Source organism: Haliotis cracherodii, unplaced genomic scaffold (assembly GCF_022045235.1).
Source record: "Haliotis cracherodii isolate W230 unplaced genomic scaffold, xgHalCrac1.p SCAF_4, whole genome shotgun sequence".
In the NCBI taxonomy this organism is placed as follows: Eukaryota; Metazoa; Mollusca; class Gastropoda; order Lepetellida; family Haliotidae; genus Haliotis; species Haliotis cracherodii.
Window position 1 is genome coordinate 57834528 of NW_027266297.1, and position 22150 is coordinate 57856677.

Genomic DNA, 22150 nt, shown 5'->3' on the forward strand with positions numbered 1-22150 from the left:
CTACCCATGTATTCATTGATGTATCACATATGTATACTTGCCTACATATATACCACTACCCATGTATTCATTGATGTATCACATATGTATACCTGCCGATATATATACCACTACCCATGTATTCATTGATGTATCACATATGTATACCTGCCGATATACAATACCACTACCCATGTATTCATTGATGTATCACATATGTATACCTGCTGATATACAATACCACTACCCATGTATTCATTGATGTATCACATATGTATACCTGCCGACATATATACCACTACCCATGTATTTATTGATGTATCACATATGTATACTTGCCTACATATATACCACTACCCATGTATTCATTGATGTATCACATATGTACACCTGCCGACATATATACCACTACCCATGTATTTATTGATGTATCACATATGTATACCTGCCGACATATATACCACTACCCATGTATTCATTGATGTATCACATATGTATACCTGCCGACATATATACCACTACCCATGTATTCATTGATGTATCACATATGTATACCTGCCGACATATATACCACTACCCATGTATTCATTGATGTATCACATATGTATACCTGCCGACATATATACCACTACCCATGTATTCATTGATGTATCACATATGTATACCTGCCGACATATATACCACTACCCATGTATTCATTGATGTATCACATATGTATACCTGCCGACATATATACCACTACCCATGTATTCATTGATGTATCACATATGTATACCTGCCGACATATATACCACTACCCATGTATTCATTGATGTATCACATATGTATACCTGCCGACATATATACCACTACCCATGTATTCATTGATGTATCACATATGTATACCTGCCGACATATATACCACTACCCATGTATTCATTGATGTATCACATATGTATACCTGCCGACATATATACCACTACCCATGTATTCATTGATGTATCACATATGTATACCTGCCGACATATATACCACTACCCATGTATTCATTGATGTATCACATATGTATACCTGCCGACATATATACCACTACCCATGTATTCATTGATGTATCACATATGTATACCTGCCGACATATATACCACTACCCATGTATTCATTGATGTATCACATATGTATACCTGCCGACATATATACCACTACCCATGTATTCATTGATGTATCACCAGGGGTCCGGAAAATTTAAAATCCCAATCGGATTTACATTTATGCCACGCCCCCGTCAAACAGCGTGTTTTAGTACGACTTTTTACACACAAATTACAAGTTGTTACGTATTCATAATATGATGAATTATGAATTGTTTCAATTTAAATTGTTTAATTCACCGGACAATTAATAACAAATAATATCATTTTAGATATATATGGAAAACATACGTTTGTTTCTGTTATAATAACGATCTGTCAACGTTGTGAACGGTCTAATTAATATTCATGAGTCTGCTCAAGTGTACGCGTTGTAACATTTGGATCGAGACTATTATCCCATATTTGGTTATCACGTGACCTCACGGGAAAAGTGGGTTTTTTTAAACTAAAGATTATTTAAAAACAAGACAGATAATATAATCATAAATCATAAACTATCGTTGATAGCAGTAGTTATTTGAATACTTTTTCATCTGTACTTAATTATTGACCATAAAAAAAATTGATATCGATCGTCCGAGAAAGCAAAATGGCGGTCAATCAAGATTCAATATACGACTAGCTACTGAAAACAATAAAATCTGCAAATCCTCGTTGTATGTCAACCAAGTGAAAGTCGTTAGCCACAACTTACAAAATGGTCATTCAGACTTTGAGGGTTTGGCAGATCCGCTCGACTGATCTGCATCGGTCGACTGGCTGTCGTCACGCTTTCGCTTCTTGACTGAGGTTACGTATCGTAGCATTGTGAGGATAATGAGGTACATCGATGATGCAAGGTATTTATGTACAGTTGTAAACACATTTTACTCAAATCAACAAGATGTTCTAAGTAATAAATCCTCGATTAATCAGTGTCAACTCATTTTATTGCCTATTACAGTGATTGACCGATTGGACTATCATTCTAGGTACGATGTATTTACAGCAATCAAAACAAACAAAGCTTGTCAGTGTAGATAATCTTCATTGTGTTACAACTGCAGACAGAAATTGCTCAGTCCTAACTGTTGATCATGTCCGGTCAAAATTTAAGAATGTCCGGACAGAAAAATTTAAATGTCCGGTAAGCAATATTTTAGACCGGACATTTGAGATTCCCAATCGGACATGTCCGGCGCATATGACGGTTTCCGGACCCCTGTGTATCACATATGTATACCTGCTGATATATATACCACTACCCATGTATTCATTGATGTATCACATATGTATACCTGCCGACATATATACCACTACCCATGTATTCATTGATGTATCACATATGTATACCTGCTGATATATATACCACTACCCATGTATTCATTGATGTATCACATATGTATACCTGCCGACATATATACCACTACCCATGTATTCATTGATGTATCACATATGTATACCTGCCGACCTATATACCACTACCCATGTATTCATTGATGTATCACATATGTATACCTGCCGACCTATATACCACTACCCATGTATTCATTGATGTATGAAACATATGTATACCTGCCGACATATATACCACTACCCATGTATTCATTGATGTATCACATATGTATACCTGCCGATATACACTACCACTACCCATCTATTCATTGATGCATCACATATGTACATGTATGTATACCTGCCAATATATAATACCACTACCCATGTATTCATCCTTGTTTTTATTCTGTATCAAGTTTCAAAAAATAATATTTAAGTTTTTCAATGAACTGCCTTGGATTATCTTGTTGCCTATCATAAACAAAATGCTACATGTGTTTGTATTATTCTGTTAGCTTACCATTAAAACAAGACTAAAAAACATGTCATGCAATTTGCTTTGTTTTGATAGCAACAAATTCACATTGAACGAGAAGATTTTTACATAAAGATAGCGCAAAAGAGTGCAAAATCTCAAGCTCACTGTTGTGCGTTTTTAACTAAACTCTATTCAGCATGGTTGAACATGCACGTGAAGGTGAGGTGAAATGGGGTTTAACATCGCGTCCAAAATTATTGCACTTATATAGCAACGTGCATGTACGTGTGTGTCTGTTTGTACTAGTTCGAACTGATGCCGATTTATAGTGCTACCCCACTGAGTTAACATGAAAACTGACTCCGAGCTGACCAATCCTTGTTTAACCCCTTAAAGTCGAGCGCCAGGCAGGGTAACAACAAGTACCATCTTTTAATGTCTTTTAGTATGACGCGGCCGGGGATCAAACCCTGGACCTTCCGCTCTCCAGGCAGACGCTGTACCACAAGACCATATGCATGTAACCAAGCTCTAGTTTGTAAACATGGTATGTAAACATTTCCTAATTAAATATGGTTATATAAGTGCATAATAACTGGGACCTAATTGACAAGGAACCAATCCTAAGTGTTTTATATGGTCCTGTGAGGTGTTCAGAACTTCTGGAGAGATATTTTTAAAGGCATGCTGAAATAAGCCACATTGAAGGGGCATTTGAATTGAAAATGAAAAGAGGGTGAAGTTATACTTACATTACCCACTGGAGTTCAACTATAATCCGATTTTCATTTATATAGTCCACTCCCAGGTCCCACGTGCAGGTCATGTTCCTCCAGTCAAACACACGGCAGTCGATCTTCTCCACCTTCTTGGTCCGATCTGGTTCAAAACATGACAGACACTAAGGTAGCTGGAATATTGTTGAGTGTGGTGTTAAAGAACAAACAAACAAAAAAACAAAACCCGAAAACCCTATGATGCTGCTTTCCAGAAAATGACTTGCAGCGTTAACCAAGAATCAATGAGTGAGTGAGTATGGTTTTACACCACGTTTAGCAATATTCCAGCGATATTACAGCTGGGGACACCAGAAATGGGTTTCACACAGCATGATGAACAAACACTTTAACCACTAGAGTACCCCACCGCCCCAAGAATCAATGAAGCAGCCTTCAATATCAACAGACTGTAGTGTAAACAAGCAAGAAGGTCTCCACGTGTATCAGAGTTCATATTAAACTGTCACTAGTTTGTGAGAATCATGATGACTCCATGAAGCTAAAGAGTGAGTGAGTGAGTGAGTTGGGTTTAACACCGCTTTTAACAGTTTTCCAGTTATATCACGGCGTGTCAGCTTAATGTGGGAGGAAAGCCCCAAGTGATGCAGGTCTAAGACGTTTACTACTTCGGTGAAACGGGTATGGTGCTGACAAACCTAGAAACATAATCAGGGCGAACCGGGATTCGAACCCACAATCATAGGTTTCTGGCGTGCCCAAGGGACGCAACTTTGCACGGCGAATCGCGGCGCCTTAGACGACTTGGCCACCCGTGCCCCCATGAAGCTGTAAAAAAAATTCTGTATATACTTGATCTTCTGAGGCAGTTTCCCAATCTCATGGACAGGGTCCAATCAGCTGTGACAAGAGATACTCTCCCTAGTCCACTACAGCTTTGCAAAATAGTGCCACGGCACTGTAGCTTGAAATGCCAACAAAGACAAACACTTTAAAAATGCTGTAGGCATTGACATTCAAATATTTCTGCATAAATACTGGAGACTAAAACTAACACTAAAATCTAATGATTTGAACAAAATACGATGTTACAAGAAGGAGAAACATACACGCCAAAGTTCAGCTCCCTCAGAATGGCAATTTCAGCATGTTCAGTGAAGAAGCAGTTTACAGTTTGTTTGTTGTTTAACACCGCACTCAGCAATATTCCAGCCATATGACGGCAGTCTGTTAATAATTTTGTCTGGACTAGACAATCCAGTGATTGATATCATGTGCATTGATCCACGCAATTGGGATACGATGACATGCAGCAACCAAGTCAGCGAGCCTGACCACCTGATCCCGTTAGTCGCCTCTTACGACAAGCATAGTCGCCTTTTACGGCAAACATGGGTTGTCGAAGACCTATTCTACCCCAGATCTTCATGGGTCTGAAGTAGTTTACAGAACCAAATGTGCCATTTGATAGAATTTAAGAGCAAGATGGCTATCTGGCAACTACATTGAAATTCCAGTTTTGATGCCTTGAACAAACTTGTATGCCCTTCTAGTAAAAAACATCCACAAAAACTTTCAGCTCAATCCATCAAGCCATTTCAATTAAGGACTGCAAAGGATGACTCAAAGAAAAACAAAGCTAGGTGAGCTAAAACTATATTGTAAGGAAACTACTTACAATCCACGCTGACATATTGACTACCTATGATGACACTACTTCCATCCGTCTTGTTCAGTTTACAGACGTAGCTCCCCTGATGAATGCCTGATGTGATGGGGAAGTCGAGTTGGATGGCTCGGTCACCTAGAGGGGTGATGTATTGCATGGGAAGAGCCTTCTCCACTTCATCAAAATCTTTAGTGAAGAACAGTGATCCAGAAACGTTGCCAGGGATACTTTCAGAGGTCACGGTACAGTTCAAGGTCAAGGTCTCATTAATAAATCCATTTGGATTAATAGGACGCACTTCTGAGGATAAAAAGTAGAAACAACATTATGAATACAGTTCTAGGAAAAACAACAACATTGCAATATAGATAACTGTCTCATTCAATCAAACAAATAGTGTTGTTTCTGCAGTTTGACAGCTGATGCAGAAATACATTTTTATTTTATTATAATATGGTAATTCTGTCCTTCAGAATTAAGAAAATACTGTAAATCTAGAAAATAAAACGACTGCTGACCCCTAGCCAAAAATGCGACTCCCCCACCCCATCCCCAGTGTTATGATACATATCCTTACCTTGATCCAATCCAACAGCAAATAGCACTGCTTATTAGCACTGAATAGAGCACTTTCGTAAAAACAACAAGAGTTTGCCACTAACGTGGCTATATCCCCCGCCCCTGTTGCACAATTTATGACATAATTAAATCTAAACAAACCCTAACCTTATTTAACCGAGGTGGAACTTGTCATGGAAATTGTAAAAAAAAGAAAAGTTTGGAACCTAAGTCCATCTTGCTGGACGCATCGATTCCCAACAAAGCATGTGAAATACCTGCCTGCCGTAGCATCCGCCTGTCTTTTGTCAGGACGTTAACGTTCACAAAATACTCTCCAGATGGCTCATATTAGCATGATATCACTGACATGATGATCTACAAATACAGCCAAGCAACTCAATTGCGACTGCATGAAATCTAAGCGTATAGCCAAAGCTTGCGTTAAGAAAATACATGAAGATTTGGTGTTTACTGTTAACACTATTTTTTGTTTGTTTGTTGTTTAACGCCGCACTCAGCAATATTCAGGCTATATGACAGCGGTCTGCAAATAATTGAGTCAGGACCAGACAATCCAGTGCTTGACATCATGAGCAAAGATCCATGCAGTTGGGATATGATGACATGCATCAACCAAGTCAGCAAGTCTGACCACACGATCCCATTAGTCGCCTCTTACAACAAGCATAGTCGCCTTTTACGGCAAGCATGGGTTCCTGAAGACCTATTTTACGTGGATCTTCACGTGTCCAAACTGGACAGAGCTGTATATATCTGTATGTATAATAAGGCATTAGAAACTGCCCAATGGTCAAGGTTTCATAAGGACTAGTAGACATTTGCCCTTTTAAGGGTTTTGCTATACCAGGGTATGTTATCATTATAAGGACTAGCGGACTAAATACGTTAGTTTCTACCGCTGTACTACTTTGGTTGATGCATGCCAACGTATCCCAATTACGTGGATCCATGCTCATGACGTCAATCACTGGATTGTCTGGTCCTGACTCAATTATTTACAGACCGGCATCATATAGCTGGAATATTGCTGAGTGCGGCGTTAAACAACAAACAAACAAACTATGGTACTGATCATAAGTGGAGCTTTAATTTGCTCAAGGTGTAAAAACACTCACCTCCTCTGTGGAAAAGGAAAGCAAGGCTGTAGCTGAATACCACCAGGAGGATGACAGCCCTGAGTATCCCCCGACTTCCTGCGACTCCTGTCATGATGTCGTCATTCTGTCACACGAACCTCTCCTACAGACGGAACAAATTTCCTGACATTGAGTAAACTGATGTACAGTTAAAGTAAGTTCCCTTAAAGGGAGACTCACACATGAAAAATATTGCAGATATATGAAAATATCAAATTTACTAAAAGACTAAGAGCTTAAATCTTAATTAAGAGGGTACACTCAGTACTCTTAAAGGAAGACTTGATACAACAATTATAGATAAAGCAAATATCAAATTTACAGGAAGGTAAAGAACTTTCAATTAATTTGACCATGTATCTTGCTGACAGCATACCATGACAATGTGTCTATGCTAACTTTTAGTCGATTTCAATTGACTTCTGAACTATCATCAGTTATGCCACTAGACAAAAAATATATGACTTAGGCTTTGACCTTGTGGCTAAAGTTACAGACTGTGATATATATAGTGGAGAAACTTTCATTCTTATTATTTCTAGTCGTCTGAACTTAATACTAAGTCTTGTGAATTTCAGTTAGGACCAGAGTGTTCGTGTTTAACCCTGCTCAGATATGTATTTATTCTTAATCGTACAAAACAGCTTAACAAAAATATAATTCCAATAAATTAGGGTTCCTAAATATCTGACAAATACAGATGGATGGACATACAGATTAACTTGAATTTAATTTCTTTATATATTTGTAACATTATAGAAAAAATCCATCCAATACAATAATACCAATACACAACATATTGACTAGAATGACATTTTTCAATGTGGCTGCTGTGAGGCCATGTTACAAAAACATATGAATTCTGCCTGGTCTTTTAAAAGGCCTGATTGCTGCATCTTCCCAAGGGAAGGAAGTTAATTATCATAAAAATCCAGTTTCCACCCTTGTCAAACTGGGCTGGAATTATGGAGTCATATTCTGGCTGGACTAACGAGTCAAGGAAGAGACCAATCAAAATTGCGTAACGAAATCGGGACCTGATTCATAAAACCGCCGTGCAGATTTCGGTTGATTGCAGGATTTGCAAAGCATGTGTACCGGCAACTCGGTGTCAACATATATATTTTGCAAATTTTTCATCTTTTTAATCAAGGTGGTCACATGATTTAATGCCCTTTGCGAAGTAAGAACTGTTTTATCACACTATCGATTTTGATTATCGATCAGATCGTCTTGACAGGGCGCTGCCATTTTGTTTGAAGCAAATGTAAGTGATATGAGAGGTGGAATGTGATTGGTCAATAGGAGGGACATAGAAGGGACATAACTCGTAATAGCCACAGGTGGCACAACTATCGAGCCACCAGGTGAAAACTAGACTTTTAGACAGTTAACTCCCTTGCCTTGGGGAGATGGAGTGCTTGGGCCATACATGCAAAGGTTTTGATTCTTAGAAAGTAAGCCAGTATATTCAACTGGCTCATATAGGCCTTGCCAGCAGTGTTAAGTGAAGGAGTATGGTTCTGTAACCCTACTAGTAATATTCCATCATTACAGGGATCATCAGAAATAGGTTCCACCTTGTACCCATGAGGGAAATCAAACCCGGGTCTTTGGCATCACAAGCAATAGGCTACCCGACCCACCCTCCAGCATTACTGAATATCCTTGTGTATTGGTGAAGTGTTGCTAGCCTAGGTACTTAAAACGACCCGGAAACTTTCACAAAAAGCTAAACAGACACAATCTGACATAACACATCCCCAGGGGAAACGTTTCACATCTGTTTACATTTAATACAAGCACTCAGATACAGACATAGACAGAATCCTTACACAATGTCCACATAAAATATCTGAAGTAGGCCTACAGGACGACTTCCCATTCTGACGACTTCCCATTTTGACAAATGTGGAAGCAGGTGGTTAGGCTTGGCCTATCTAAAATATGTTGTATGGAAAATAGCATATCTCCTGTTCAACATGCATTCGTGACCAACTCGTGTTATTCTGGGACAAGCCCAACAGCGACTCATGCCCCTCTCGTGGACATTTGTTTGACTGAGTTCGGTCTAAGCGCAAACGTCCCTAGTTAAAAGAATTGTCAACGCATTGCATTATGGTTCGTAAAATAAAAAATTATTCCTAAGGGGTTCTGTGATCGAAGTACTTGAAGTCATACGCGCATTCTGATTGGTTTGTTGTATTTTTTAACACAACATTCATCGATAGGGGGACAGGTCTTCTTGCAGGTCACTGAAAGGGGCGAGTGGTGACGAATGTTCAACATGTTGTCTGCATCCATTAGGTCATGAACTTGTACAGTGTTTGTTCATCTACAGGTGTAGGAAAGGAAGTTATTCAGGAAATATGATGCATGGTCACAGATTCCACTTACCAAGATGTGTAACGTGTGTATCAGGATCCTTAATCCTGAATATGTACGAGGCTCGAGGCCTTTTCCTCACTTTGTTGTGTTTTGGTATTATGCTTACAGTATACATTACCATGACCCGTTCTGTTGAAGGTAAGCCTGTGCATGCATTATTACATACCGTATTAGACGTATTAAGCGCCCGCTCTAATAAGTGCCCACAGCGATATAAATTTGCGAATATATTGGCTAGTGAACAATCCCAATTAGCACCCCTTCCGATTGATCAATGTACACATGACTTAATTATTTGTGTATAATATGCACTTGTGTGTTATATGCACCCTTAATTATGGGCAATTAAATCCTGGAAAAATATATCTGTCACATATAAACATTTCAGGCTGCCAGCATAAATCATGAAATAAGAGCCCCCTATTTTTAATTTTGAGAGTGCCCTGGGTGCCTATTGCGTTGAATACGGTATGTATGTTTTGTTTGTCTGTTGTTTAACACCACACTCAGCAATATTCCAGCTATATGACTGCGGTCTGTAAATGATCGAGTCTGGACCCATCTTCCCGTGGCAAGGGAGTTAAGTGACTATAAAAGTCCAGTTTCCACCAAACTAGGCTGGAATTATGGAGTTATATTTGTCAGGACTAACGAGTCTATGCATAGTTCAATCAAAATCGCATTACGAAATCAACATTCGGTTCGTAAACTGCTTGAAGATTTTGGTCAATTGCATGATTTGCAAAGCATGTGCACCATCAACTTAGTGTCAACAGATATTTTCCAAATCTTTTCATGTTTTTAATGAAGGTGCTCAGGTGATTTGATGCACTTTGTGCATTAAGACCTGTTTCAATTTATATCTTGATTATTGATCAGATTGTCTTCACTGGGTGCCTGCGATTTTGTTTGAAGCAAATGCAAGTGATTGAGAGGTGGAATCTGATTGGTCAATAGGGGTGATATAGAAGGGACATATCTCGTAATTGCCAATAGGTGGCGCTACAATTGAACCCCGAAATTCAGGCCTAGTTTGCCAAGGGTGGAAACTGAACTTTTACAGTCAGTTAAATCCTTTGCCTTGGGAAGATGGTCTGGACCATAAGCATCAATCCACATAATTGGGATATGATGACATGCATTAACCAAGTCAGCAAGCATGACCATCCGATTCCGTTATTTGGCTCTTACAACAAGCATAGTCGCCTTACATGTGTGTGGTGTTCAACCAGCTGTTAAACAGGTGCCCATGCAGGTTGCACGTGACACAGCAATCTTCTGTTTCCGATCCGAAATACTGACAGTTGCAGGGCTTTCAGCCCTCAGCCCTTAATCCATGAGGGACCATTTGATTTTCTGGTTATGTGCCTGTGGGTGTGGGTGTGGGTGTGGGGTGTGGGGTGTGGGGTGTGGGTTGTAAGGTGTGGGTGTGGCCCAAAATATATATTGTTCGCTGGCCTGTGTGTGTTGAAGCAGGAACAAAAAACATATCCTGTCTTTTGTCAAAATCAAAGGCCCCCGACTTCCAAGCATTAAATGGTGGTCCCCTTAGTGGCAAAGACAAGTTGAAAAGTTTTAAAATCATGCCCCTCCCAAATTTTAACATGAGCTGTCTTTGCTAAACAATGAATGGGTAGTCATAAAAAACAAAATTTACTGTTCACAAATATATATATGGATGAATGTGTCCTTTGTGTATTGACTTGTGTTTTGCACTGGTATGTAGAGAGGTTGTAACTTCCTTGTTGCCTGAGGCCGGGTCGCAACAACCTGCCATTATCTACCCCCCACTGAGACTTACCTTAGCCTGGAGACGTGGAGGTGACTCAGCTGAGTCTGTGTATACTGACAACTGGGTTGCAGTGCATATCAAGGGCAGGCCTACAACACTGCCTGCTCTGGTTGCGCTTTACTTCACTTGAACAAGACGACTGATTCTTATCAAGTGGGTGACAGCATTTACTGAGCAGTTAAAAAATTTATGGCAGACAAATATCGTACTTCCTTTATTTTGTGATAGGGTTTAAATAGGTCTACAAGTTTACCGTCCGATAAAATCATCTTCTGGAATTAACAGTTTTAAAAGAGTCACACCTAAATGTGGTTTTCTTTATCAAATACATCAAGAGGTTGAAACTTTTATTGACTTGTGTTGATGTATTTGAGATAAAAGGAGCATTGGGGGAGAATTTGTTTATCATTCTTCCAACTTTTTCAGAAATAGTGGACTCAGAAGGGACATAAGTCGTAATAGCCATTGGTGGTTGAGACTGGAAATTTTACATTTACTCGATACACCTACACGTTTACTCGATACACCTACACGTTTACTCGATACCTGTACACGTTTACTCGATACACCTACACATTTACTCGATACACCTACGCGTTTACTCGATACACCTACGCGTTTACTCGATACACCTACGCGTTTACTCGATACACCTACACATTTACTCGATACACCTACACGTTTACTCGATACACCTACACATTTACTCGATACACCTACACGTTTACTCGATACACCTACGCATTAACTCGATACACCTACGCATTAACTCGATACACCTACATGTTTACTCGATACACCTACACGTTTACTCGATACACCTACGCGTTAACTCGATACACCTACACGTTTACTCGATACACCTACATGTTTACTCGATACACCTAGTCATTTACTCGATACATCTACACGTTTACTCGATACACCTACGCATTAACTCGATACACCTACACGTTTACTCGATACACCTACGCATTTACTCGATACACCTACACGTTTACTCGTTACACCTACACATTTACTTGATACACCTACGCATTAACTCGATACACCTACACGTTTACTCGATACACCTACATGTTTACTCGATACACCTAGGCATTTACTCGATACATCTACACGTTTACTCGATACACCTACGCATTAACTCGATACACCTACACGTTTACTCGATACACCTACGCATTTACTCGATACACCTACACGTTTACTCGATACACCTACACATTTACTCTATACACCTACACATTTACTTGAGCACCCATGTAACAACATACATTCGAGCACTCACATAACACCCACCCACGCACACACATAATAATGATGTTGAACACAATGTTACACCCAAATTCACCTGACCACAGCTGCTAGACCGACACTGAAAATGTGTCCTGACTAAGGTAGCCCATTGCTACAAGCCGGAAGTGATGTATAATCATGATAATACCAAGTCCAAGCAGGGTGACAAGGGTGACATTTTGGTATGACAAGGCAGTGGATCAAAATACCAAGCTTATGCTCTCCAGACAGATGCTCTATCTGCTACACCACAGTGGTGGTCTGAGCTGCGGTGAGTTTGGTATGAAGCATGAGTCATCTTCCTGAGGCAAGGGAGTTAACTGAAAAGTCCAGTTTCCACCCTTGCCGAACTAGGCTGGAATTTCCAATCTCAACCACCAATGGCTATTACAACTTATGTCCCTTCTGTGTCCCTCCTATTGCCCAATCAGATTCCACCTCTCATATCACTTGCATTTGCCAACAAAATGACAAAATAATCAAGATCTATATTGTAACAAAACAGGTTCTACCTTGCTAAATGCATCAAATCAGTTGAGCACCTTGATCAAAAACATGAAAAGATTTGAAAAATATCGGTCGAAGCCCAGTTGGCGGTACACATGCTTTGCAAATCCTGCAGTCAATAAATATCTGCCCCTTGAAATCCATGTTGTTTACAAATCAGATGTCTAGTTCGTTACGCAATTTTGGTTAGACAATGCAAAGACTCGTTAGTCCAGCCAAGATGTAACTCTGGAATTCCAGCCTAGTTCGGCAAGGGTGGAAACTGGGACTTCCATAGTCAGTTAACTCTCTTGCCTCGGGAAGATCGATGAGCATGAGTGGGACGAGAACAAGTTAAGGAATTAACAGTCATAAACACATCAAAGTTATGTATAAAAGAAACCTGTTAAAATACAAAATGTGGGCAGATGTACTGTCGTTCGGGGGAAAAACACATTCGCAGGTTACGTCTAGATGATGAGACCTGTTAAACTGAGACTCCTTGAAACTAGGGTCATCGTTAACTATTAAAATAATATACATCCCCAAATTTAATTTTGCAGACAAAGTGAGTTTAGAATGACTTCAATCAAACTTCCTAGGACTGCCATTTAGCTGTGACTGGTGTCCCTTTAACGCTGCTATGATCAGGATACTTCCCTCTAAGTTTGTTTTTTAGTTAGGGAAATAAGTGGCTCCTAATATGAATAATTTACAGCCAAACCTAATTTTTTTAGGAGCCAACAGATATCCATAAACAGATACTGTCACCAGTTATGTTCACTATTAGGCAGCCAAGTGGCAAGCCGTGTATATTTATACATTTAGGTCGCCCATCATAGATTAAATTCGCATTTGGCCACCAAAATGGTCGCTACTTTGAGGGCTAGAATATTGTGTGACCAAAAATTATTGAGAATGAGAATATTGTAAATTGTAGTTTTATTAAGTCATAGAACAAGAGGTACGCTTGTCCAACAAACACTGCTTACCTAAAGCTACAAAACAGCAAACTGTTAAATATTGTGTCAGACCACCTCTTTTCCTAATAAATGCTTCAATGCGGCGAGGTACACTGCCTAGAAAATTATCCGTCATACTGTCATACAATATCTCACCACCTCTGCTTTCATATCACATTTAGATTTTTTTTTATTGATATTGTCCATGGTTGCCCAAATATTGTTAATTGGGTTCAGGTCTGGACTGTAGCTGGGCCATTCCAGGAGTGTAATATTGTGTTCATTAAAACAGTCCTAAGAAGCTTCACTCCAGGTTTCATATCATTGTCTTGCTGGAATACCAACCCGTCACCATACAAAACTTGTGCTGTTGTAAGATGCCCCTGTAGTATGTCAGTGTACACTGCACTGGTCATGTTACCTTCAAGTACACATAATGGTGTGGCACCTAACACCCCACCCCATCCCACACATGAAATTTAGGATTGTACTTTGGATACTGGTAAATTGTTATTTCTGTACCTTTGGTCCACATTTTTACGCAGTTTGGATATAGCCACACTGAACTTTCATCTGAGAACATAACATTGTCCCAACTGAAATTTCTGTGCACCAAAGACCAATTCAATGTCGTTTTTGCTGTTCAGGTTTTAGATGTGTAACACTCAGCAATATTCCAGCTATATGTTGGCGGTCTGTAAATAATCAAGTCTGGACTAAAGATTCCAGTGATTGACATCATGAATATCGATCCACGCAATTGGGATCGATGACATGTATCAACCAATTCAGTGAGTCTGACCACCCGATCCCGTTAGTTGCATCTGAGAATATAACATTGTCCCAATTGAAATTTCTGTGCACCAAACACCAGTTCAATGTCGTTCTTGCTGTTCAGGTTTCAGATGTGTCGGTGGAATTCCTTTTGTTGGTTGGCTGGTGGGTTTGTTGTTTAATGCCGCGCTCAGCAATATTACAGCTATATGACGGCGGTCTGTAAATAATCAAGTCTGGACCAGACAATCCAGTGATTGACATCATGAGCAACTAAATTGTGTTGCCTTAGCCGACTGGACCACCCATTGCCCTATATTCTGTAAGCATAACATGAAACTCACATTGAGTGATAGTATCTACTAGGGCTGGGACGGGTAACTCAGGTACCCGGGTCGGATGGGTACTGAGTAGGACCCGGGTACCCACAGGACTACCCGGACCCGTGGTTGTTTAATGACAAAAATTATCAAGAACTCCATGGTTACACTACGAATCTCCAATGTTTCTTTCTGACTATGTACAAATTCCTGATGATATGTTTGAATAAAGATAAAACTTCAATCAACTTCAATGTATGCATGACCAGATCATTTTTAACTATTCCCAAACGGTACCTTTCTCTTGAGAACTTCAGCAGGGATCCAGGTGGGGTCTGGTAATAGAGGGGTGGGACCACGGGTAGTAGTATCTACCTGTTTTGGACAACCATACTAAAACAACAGCAGTTAGTAGGGCTGGGACGAGTCCAAATTTACTACCCGGGTACCCACCCACCTATTACCCGACCCTACCCGGGTACCCACTGTAGGTCTCAGGAGATGTCTCAAAATGTCCAATTGGGAACATTTTTAGCATAGCCCTGGCAATACGTATCTAGATCCAAGTATTAAAAAATCATTCATACACTGAAGTTGAATTAAGTTATATCTTTATTCAACCATATGAAAAAATCAGAAGGAATGGGTGCATAGTCAGAAAGAAAAGCGAAGTTCCAGAAATTTTTGGTCATTAAACAATGTATCACATGACTAACCATGGGTCCGGGTAGTCCTGTGGGTACCCAGGTCCTACTCAGTACCCACGCGACCCGGGTACCCGAGTTAACCATCCTGACCCTAGCGGTTCTGCAGTGAGCCTTGTCCTCCTAACCCCTTTCCGTAACCTGCAAGAGGACTCGTACCCCTATCGATGAATGTTATGTGCGAAAATACAACAAACCAATCAGAATGCGTGTATGATTTCTAGTTCTTCGTCAAAGAATCCCTCGGGAATAATTTTTGATTTTACATATGTCTTGCATCTAAAAATACACCCAAGACACAGTTAAATGTGTTCAATCATAGTGTATAATTCTGCACGTCCCGATGTGCTTTAAATTGCATCTAAACAATATATAATATATGGGGAAAATATGTGAACCATTAAGCAAAGAGTTGACAATTGTTTTAGGTATGCCCGTTTGCGCTAAGACAGAACCTGGTCGCAAAAATGGCCATGAGAAGGGCATGTCTTTTCATGTTCTTCATCAAGGTGCTCATGTGATTTGATGCATATCGCGATGTAAGACCCGTTTTATCACAATATGGATCTTGATTTTGTTTGAAACAAATGCAAGTGATACAAGAGGTGGAAATTGACTGGTTCATAGGAGAGGCTTAGAAGGGACATAACTGGTAATAGCCACTGGTAGCGCTATGATCGAGCCCAGTAATTCCAGCCTAGTTCGGCAAGGGTGGAAACTGGACTTCTAAAGTTAACTCCCTTGCCTCGGGAAGATGGGGGAAAACCATAAAGACACAACCATAAACAAAACACAATATTAGATGAAACAATGATGAAATAAATAAGCAAAGGATGCTGGAAATCGGGAGAGCTTGTATCACAAAATATCCTCTTGTGTTCGTGTAGGCTGACAAAGCAGTAATGTGCTCTTATGCGGAGCTACAGATAAGCCGTGTATTTGCGTAAAAGACCCCCCAAAACTATTCAAAACCAAATTACTTTCAATTAACTTGCATACAGAAATGCATGCAATAAATAGGAAACACAATTTTTTTAAAACAGCATGCGTAAATAACCAATGAATCTTACAGAAGAGCTAATTTCTGAAACACAGTTAGAGCTTAGTTACTTTCCGAGTCAAGCATATTTTTAGAACTGTTATATACATGTAAAACACGAGTTGGTCATGAATGGTACCATAGATTTGAGGTGGCTGTGCTTGTTTTGACACTGTGAACTACCCTTAAATACAACTGACAAAAATACACAAACAAAAGGACAAGGGATGTTTCGGTTTCTTTCATGTGTATCATAATATTATGTAAATTTAATTTAAATGACATTATTTTACTCCTTTTGAATCCCTCCACTCCATTCCCCCATTCCACACCCGGAAGAACACCATCCAGTCAACCACAAGAAGAAAAAACAGCGCTATCACTATCCCACACCATGAGGCACATAAGAATTTTGATTATTCATATAGTAGTGAATAACAAGGAAGTGAATGTTACAATCAAAAAGAGTCCTATATATCCTTAAGAAGAGAGAGGCGCTGGGGTGGCTTTATGTCAACAGAAATATTTATTCAATATAAAATTAATACACACAATAGACCCCTTCTCTGGAAAAAATAATTTGTGGAACCACTATCGAACTCAGTCTTGATAAGTATGTCTTAGATAAGCTTGCACAGTTTCATTCATGTAACTCCAGTAGTTTCTGAGAAAACATGTCCCTATTGCAGAAAATTGCATTAGATAAAATAATGTGGATCAGGAGCTGTAGTGTGTAAAAAAATAATATACGGAACCAATCTTTCGAATACAGTCTTGCCAAGTATCTCAAGCATATCATACAAACTTTCATGCATGTAACTTCAGTAATTTTTGAGAAAACCTGTCCCCATTTCACGTAGAATGCACAAAGCTGAAAAGCATGGAGCAAGGGCCATAACTCTGTACAAAATAGATTTGCGACACAAATCATTTAACTCAATGGAGATCGTTCATTCGTTCCATGATATGCATCACAATATCATTTTCCAGAGCTCGGTATACACGGCGATTTTAAATGTTTTTTATCATGTGTTTTATGTTATACAATTGCCAAATACCGTGTGCGTGCATCCATGCATATTTATTGAATGAGCAAAAAGGCATTATATTGTAACAGCATCTTGTTTTGTTCATACAATATCTCACCACCTCTGCTTTCATATCACATTTAGATTTTTTTTTATTGATATTGTCCATGGTTGCCCAAATATTGTTAATTGGGTTCAGGTCTGGACTGTAGCTGGGCCATTCCAGGAGTGTAATATTGTGTTCATTAAAACAGTCCTAAGAAGCTTCACTCCAGGTTTCATATCATTGTCTTGCTGGAATACCAACCCGTCACCATACAAAACTTGTGCTGTTGTAAGATGCCCCTGTAGTATGTCAGTGTACACTGCACTGGTCATGTTACCTTCAAGTACACATAATGGTGTGGCACCTAACACCCCACCCCATCCCACACATGAAATTTAGGATTGTACTTTGGATACTGGTAAATTGTTATTTCTGTACCTTTGGTCCACATTTTTACGCAGTTTGGATATAGCCACACTGAACTTTCATCTGAGAACATAACATTGTCCCAACTGAAATTTCTGTGCACCAAAGACCAATTCAATGTCGTTTTTGCTGTTCAGGTTTTAGATGTGTAACACTCAGCAATATTCCAGCTATATGTTGGCGGTCTGTAAATAATCAAGTCTGGACTAAAGATTCCAGTGATTGACATCATGAATATCGATCCACGCAATTGGGATCGATGACATGTATCAACCAATTCAGTGAGTCTGACCACCCGATCCCGTTAGTTGCATCTGAGAATATAACATTGTCCCAATTGAAATTTCTGTGCACCAAACACCAGTTCAATGTCGTTCTTGCTGTTCAGGTTTCAGATGTGTCGGTGGAATTCCTTTTGTTGGTTGGCTGGTGGGTTTGTTGTTTAATGCCGCGCTCAGCAATATTACAGCTATATGACGGCGGTCTGTAAATAATCAAGTCTGGACCAGACAATCCAGTGATTGACATCATGAGCAACTAAATTGTGTTGCCTTAGCCGACTGGACCACCCATTGCCCTATATTCTGTAAGCATAACATGAAACTCACATTGAGTGATAGTATCTACTAGGGCTGGGACGGGTAACTCAGGTACCCGGGTCGGATGGGTACTGAGTAGGACCCGGGTACCCACAGGACTACCCGGACCCGTGGTTGTTTAATGACAAAAATTATCAAGAACTCCATGGTTACACTACGAATCTCCAATGTTTCTTTCTGACTATGTACAAATTCCTGATGATATGTTTGAATAAAGATAAAACTTCAATCAACTTCAATGTATGCATGACCAGATCATTTTTAACTATTCCCAAACGGTACCTTTCTCTTGAGAACTTCAGCAGGGATCCAGGTGGGGTCTGGTAATAGAGGGGTGGGACCACGGGTAGTAGTATCTACCTGTTTTGGACAACCATACTAAAACAACAGCAGTTAGTAGGGCTGGGACGAGTCCAAATTTACTACCCGGGTACCCACCCACCTATTACCCGACCCTACCCGGGTACCCACTGTAGGTCTCAGGAGATGTCTCAAAATGTCCAATTGGGAACATTTTTAGCATAGCCCTGGCAATACGTATCTAGATCCAAGTATTAAAAAATCATTCATACACTGAAGTTGAATTAAGTTATATCTTTATTCAACCATATGAAAAAATCAGAAGGAATGGGTGCATAGTCAGAAAGAAAAGCGAAGTTCCAGAAATTTTTGGTCATTAAACAATGTATCACATGACTAACCATGGGTCCGGGTAGTCCTGTGGGTACCCAGGTCCTACTCAGTACCCACGCGACCCGGGTACCCGAGTTAACCATCCTGACCCTAGCGGTTCTGCAGTGAGCCTTGTCCTCCTAACCCCTTTCCGTAACCTGCAAGAGGACTCGTACCCCTATCGATGAATGTTATGTGCGAAAATACAACAAACCAATCAGAATGCGTGTATGATTTCTAGTTCTTCGTCAAAGAATCCCTCGGGAATAATTTTTGATTTTACATATGTCTTGCATCTAAAAATACACCCAAGACACAGTTAAATGTGTTCAATCATAGTGTATAATTCTGCACGTCCCGATGTGCTTTAAATTGCATCTAAACAATATATAATATATGGGGAAAATATGTGAACCATTAAGCAAAGAGTTGACAATTGTTTTAGGTATGCCCGTTTGCGCTAAGACAGAACCTGGTCGCAAAAATGGCCATGAGAAGGGCATGTCTTTTCATGTTCTTCATCAAGGTGCTCATGTGATTTGATGCATATCGCGATGTAAGACCCGTTTTATCACAATATGGATCTTGATTTTGTTTGAAACAAATGCAAGTGATACAAGAGGTGGAAATTGACTGGTTCATAGGAGAGGCTTAGAAGGGACATAACTGGTAATAGCCACTGGTAGCGCTATGATCGAGCCCAGTAATTCCAGCCTAGTTCGGCAAGGGTGGAAACTGGACTTCTAAAGTTAACTCCCTTGCCTCGGGAAGATGGGGGAAAACCATAAAGACACAACCATAAACAAAACACAATATTAGATGAAACAATGATGAAATAAATAAGCAAAGGATGCTGGAAATCGGGAGAGCTTGTATCACAAAATATCCTCTTGTGTTCGTGTAGGCTGACAAAGCAGTAATGTGCTCTTATGCGGAGCTACAGATAAGCCGTGTATTTGCGTAAAAGACCCCCCAAAACTATTCAAAACCAAATTACTTTCAATTAACTTGCATACAGAAATGCATGCAATAAATAGGAAACACAATTTTTTTAAAACAGCATGCGTAAATAACCAATGAATCTTACAGAAGAGCTAATTTCTGAAACACAGTTAGAGCTTAGTTACTTTCCGAGTCAAGCATATTTTTAGAACTGTTATATACATGTAAAACACGAGTTGGTCATGAATGGTACCATAGATTTGAGGTGGCTGTGCTTGTTTTGACACTGTGAACTACCCTTAAATACAACTGACAAAAATACACAAACAAAAGGACAAGGGATGTTTCGGTTTCTTTCATGTGTATCATAATATTATGTAAATTTAATTTAAATGACATTATTTTACTCCTTTTGAATCCCTCCACTCCATTCCCCCATTCCACACCCGGAAGAACACCATCCAGTCAACCACAAGAAGAAAAAACAGCGCTATCACTATCCCACACCATGAGGCACATAAGAATTTTGATTATTCATATAGTAGTGAATAACAAGGAAGTGAATGTTACAATCAAAAAGAGTCCTATATATCCTTAAGAAGAGAGAGGCGCTGGGGTGGCTTTATGTCAACAGAAATATTTATTCAATATAAAATTAATACACACAATAGACCCCTTCTCTGGAAAAAATAATTTGTGGAACCACTATCGAACTCAGTCTTGATAAGTATGTCTTAGATAAGCTTGCACAGTTTCATTCATGTAACTCCAGTAGTTTCTGAGAAAACATGTCCCTATTGCAGAAAATTGCATTAGATAAAATAATGTGGATCAGGAGCTGTAGTGTGTAAAAAAATAATATACGGAACCAATCTTTCGAATACAGTCTTGCCAAGTATCTCAAGCATATCATACAAACTTTCATGCATGTAACTTCAGTAATTTTTGAGAAAACCTGTCCCCATTTCACGTAGAATGCACAAAGCTGAAAAGCATGGAGCAAGGGCCATAACTCTGTACAAAATAGATTTGCGACACAAATCATTTAACTCAATGGAGATCGTTCATTCGTTCCATGATATGCATCACAATATCATTTTCCAGAGCTCGGTATACACGGCGATTTTAAATGTTTTTTATCATGTGTTTTATGTTATACAATTGCCAAATACCGTGTGCGTGCATCCATGCATATTTATTGAATGAGCAAAAAGGCATTATATTGTAACAGCATCTTGTTTTGTTCCATTTATGAATTTCAATAGAAACATTGGTATTTCAAACAGCTTCTGAGTTCAAAATTTTAGAACGATACAATATATAGAGAATCTCACCCGAGTGTCTTTTGATAGCAAATATGTCAACGAGTGTTGATATATTTGATGTCAAAAGACACGAGGGTGAAATAGCAAAGCTATTAGTGATGTAATTTGATTGTGTCGTCATGGTAACCAATGACATCACAATAGTCTACAAAGTATTGTGATGCAATTTCATTGCAGTGATATCTACAATGTACCCTTACAAAAAAAAAAGGCCAGAAAAGATGCATCCGAGACCGCCTTAATCATTCCCCGCAAGGCACATTTTTACCTTCTCCACAGGGTCTTAAGGAAGTCTCTAGATATTCCCGGCAAATGTCTCC

General features: G+C 39.4%; 1 protein-coding gene across 1 annotated transcript in view; it reads right to left on the reverse strand.

Annotated features, from left to right (window-relative positions):
• The window catches only part of LOC139480265 (leukemia inhibitory factor receptor-like), a 70309-nt gene that overhangs the window by 37759 nt on the left and 10400 nt on the right, over positions 1–22150 (reverse strand). The window contains exons 2-4 of the mRNA XM_071263318.1: positions 7008–7131; positions 5320–5610; positions 3657–3783 (exon numbers count right to left, since the gene is read on the reverse strand). Of these exons, the coding sequence (XP_071119419.1) occupies positions 3657–3783; positions 5320–5610; positions 7008–7101 (512 nt within the window). The 5' untranslated portion in view covers positions 7102–7131. The remainder of the gene's footprint in view (positions 1–3656; positions 3784–5319; positions 5611–7007; positions 7132–22150) is intronic.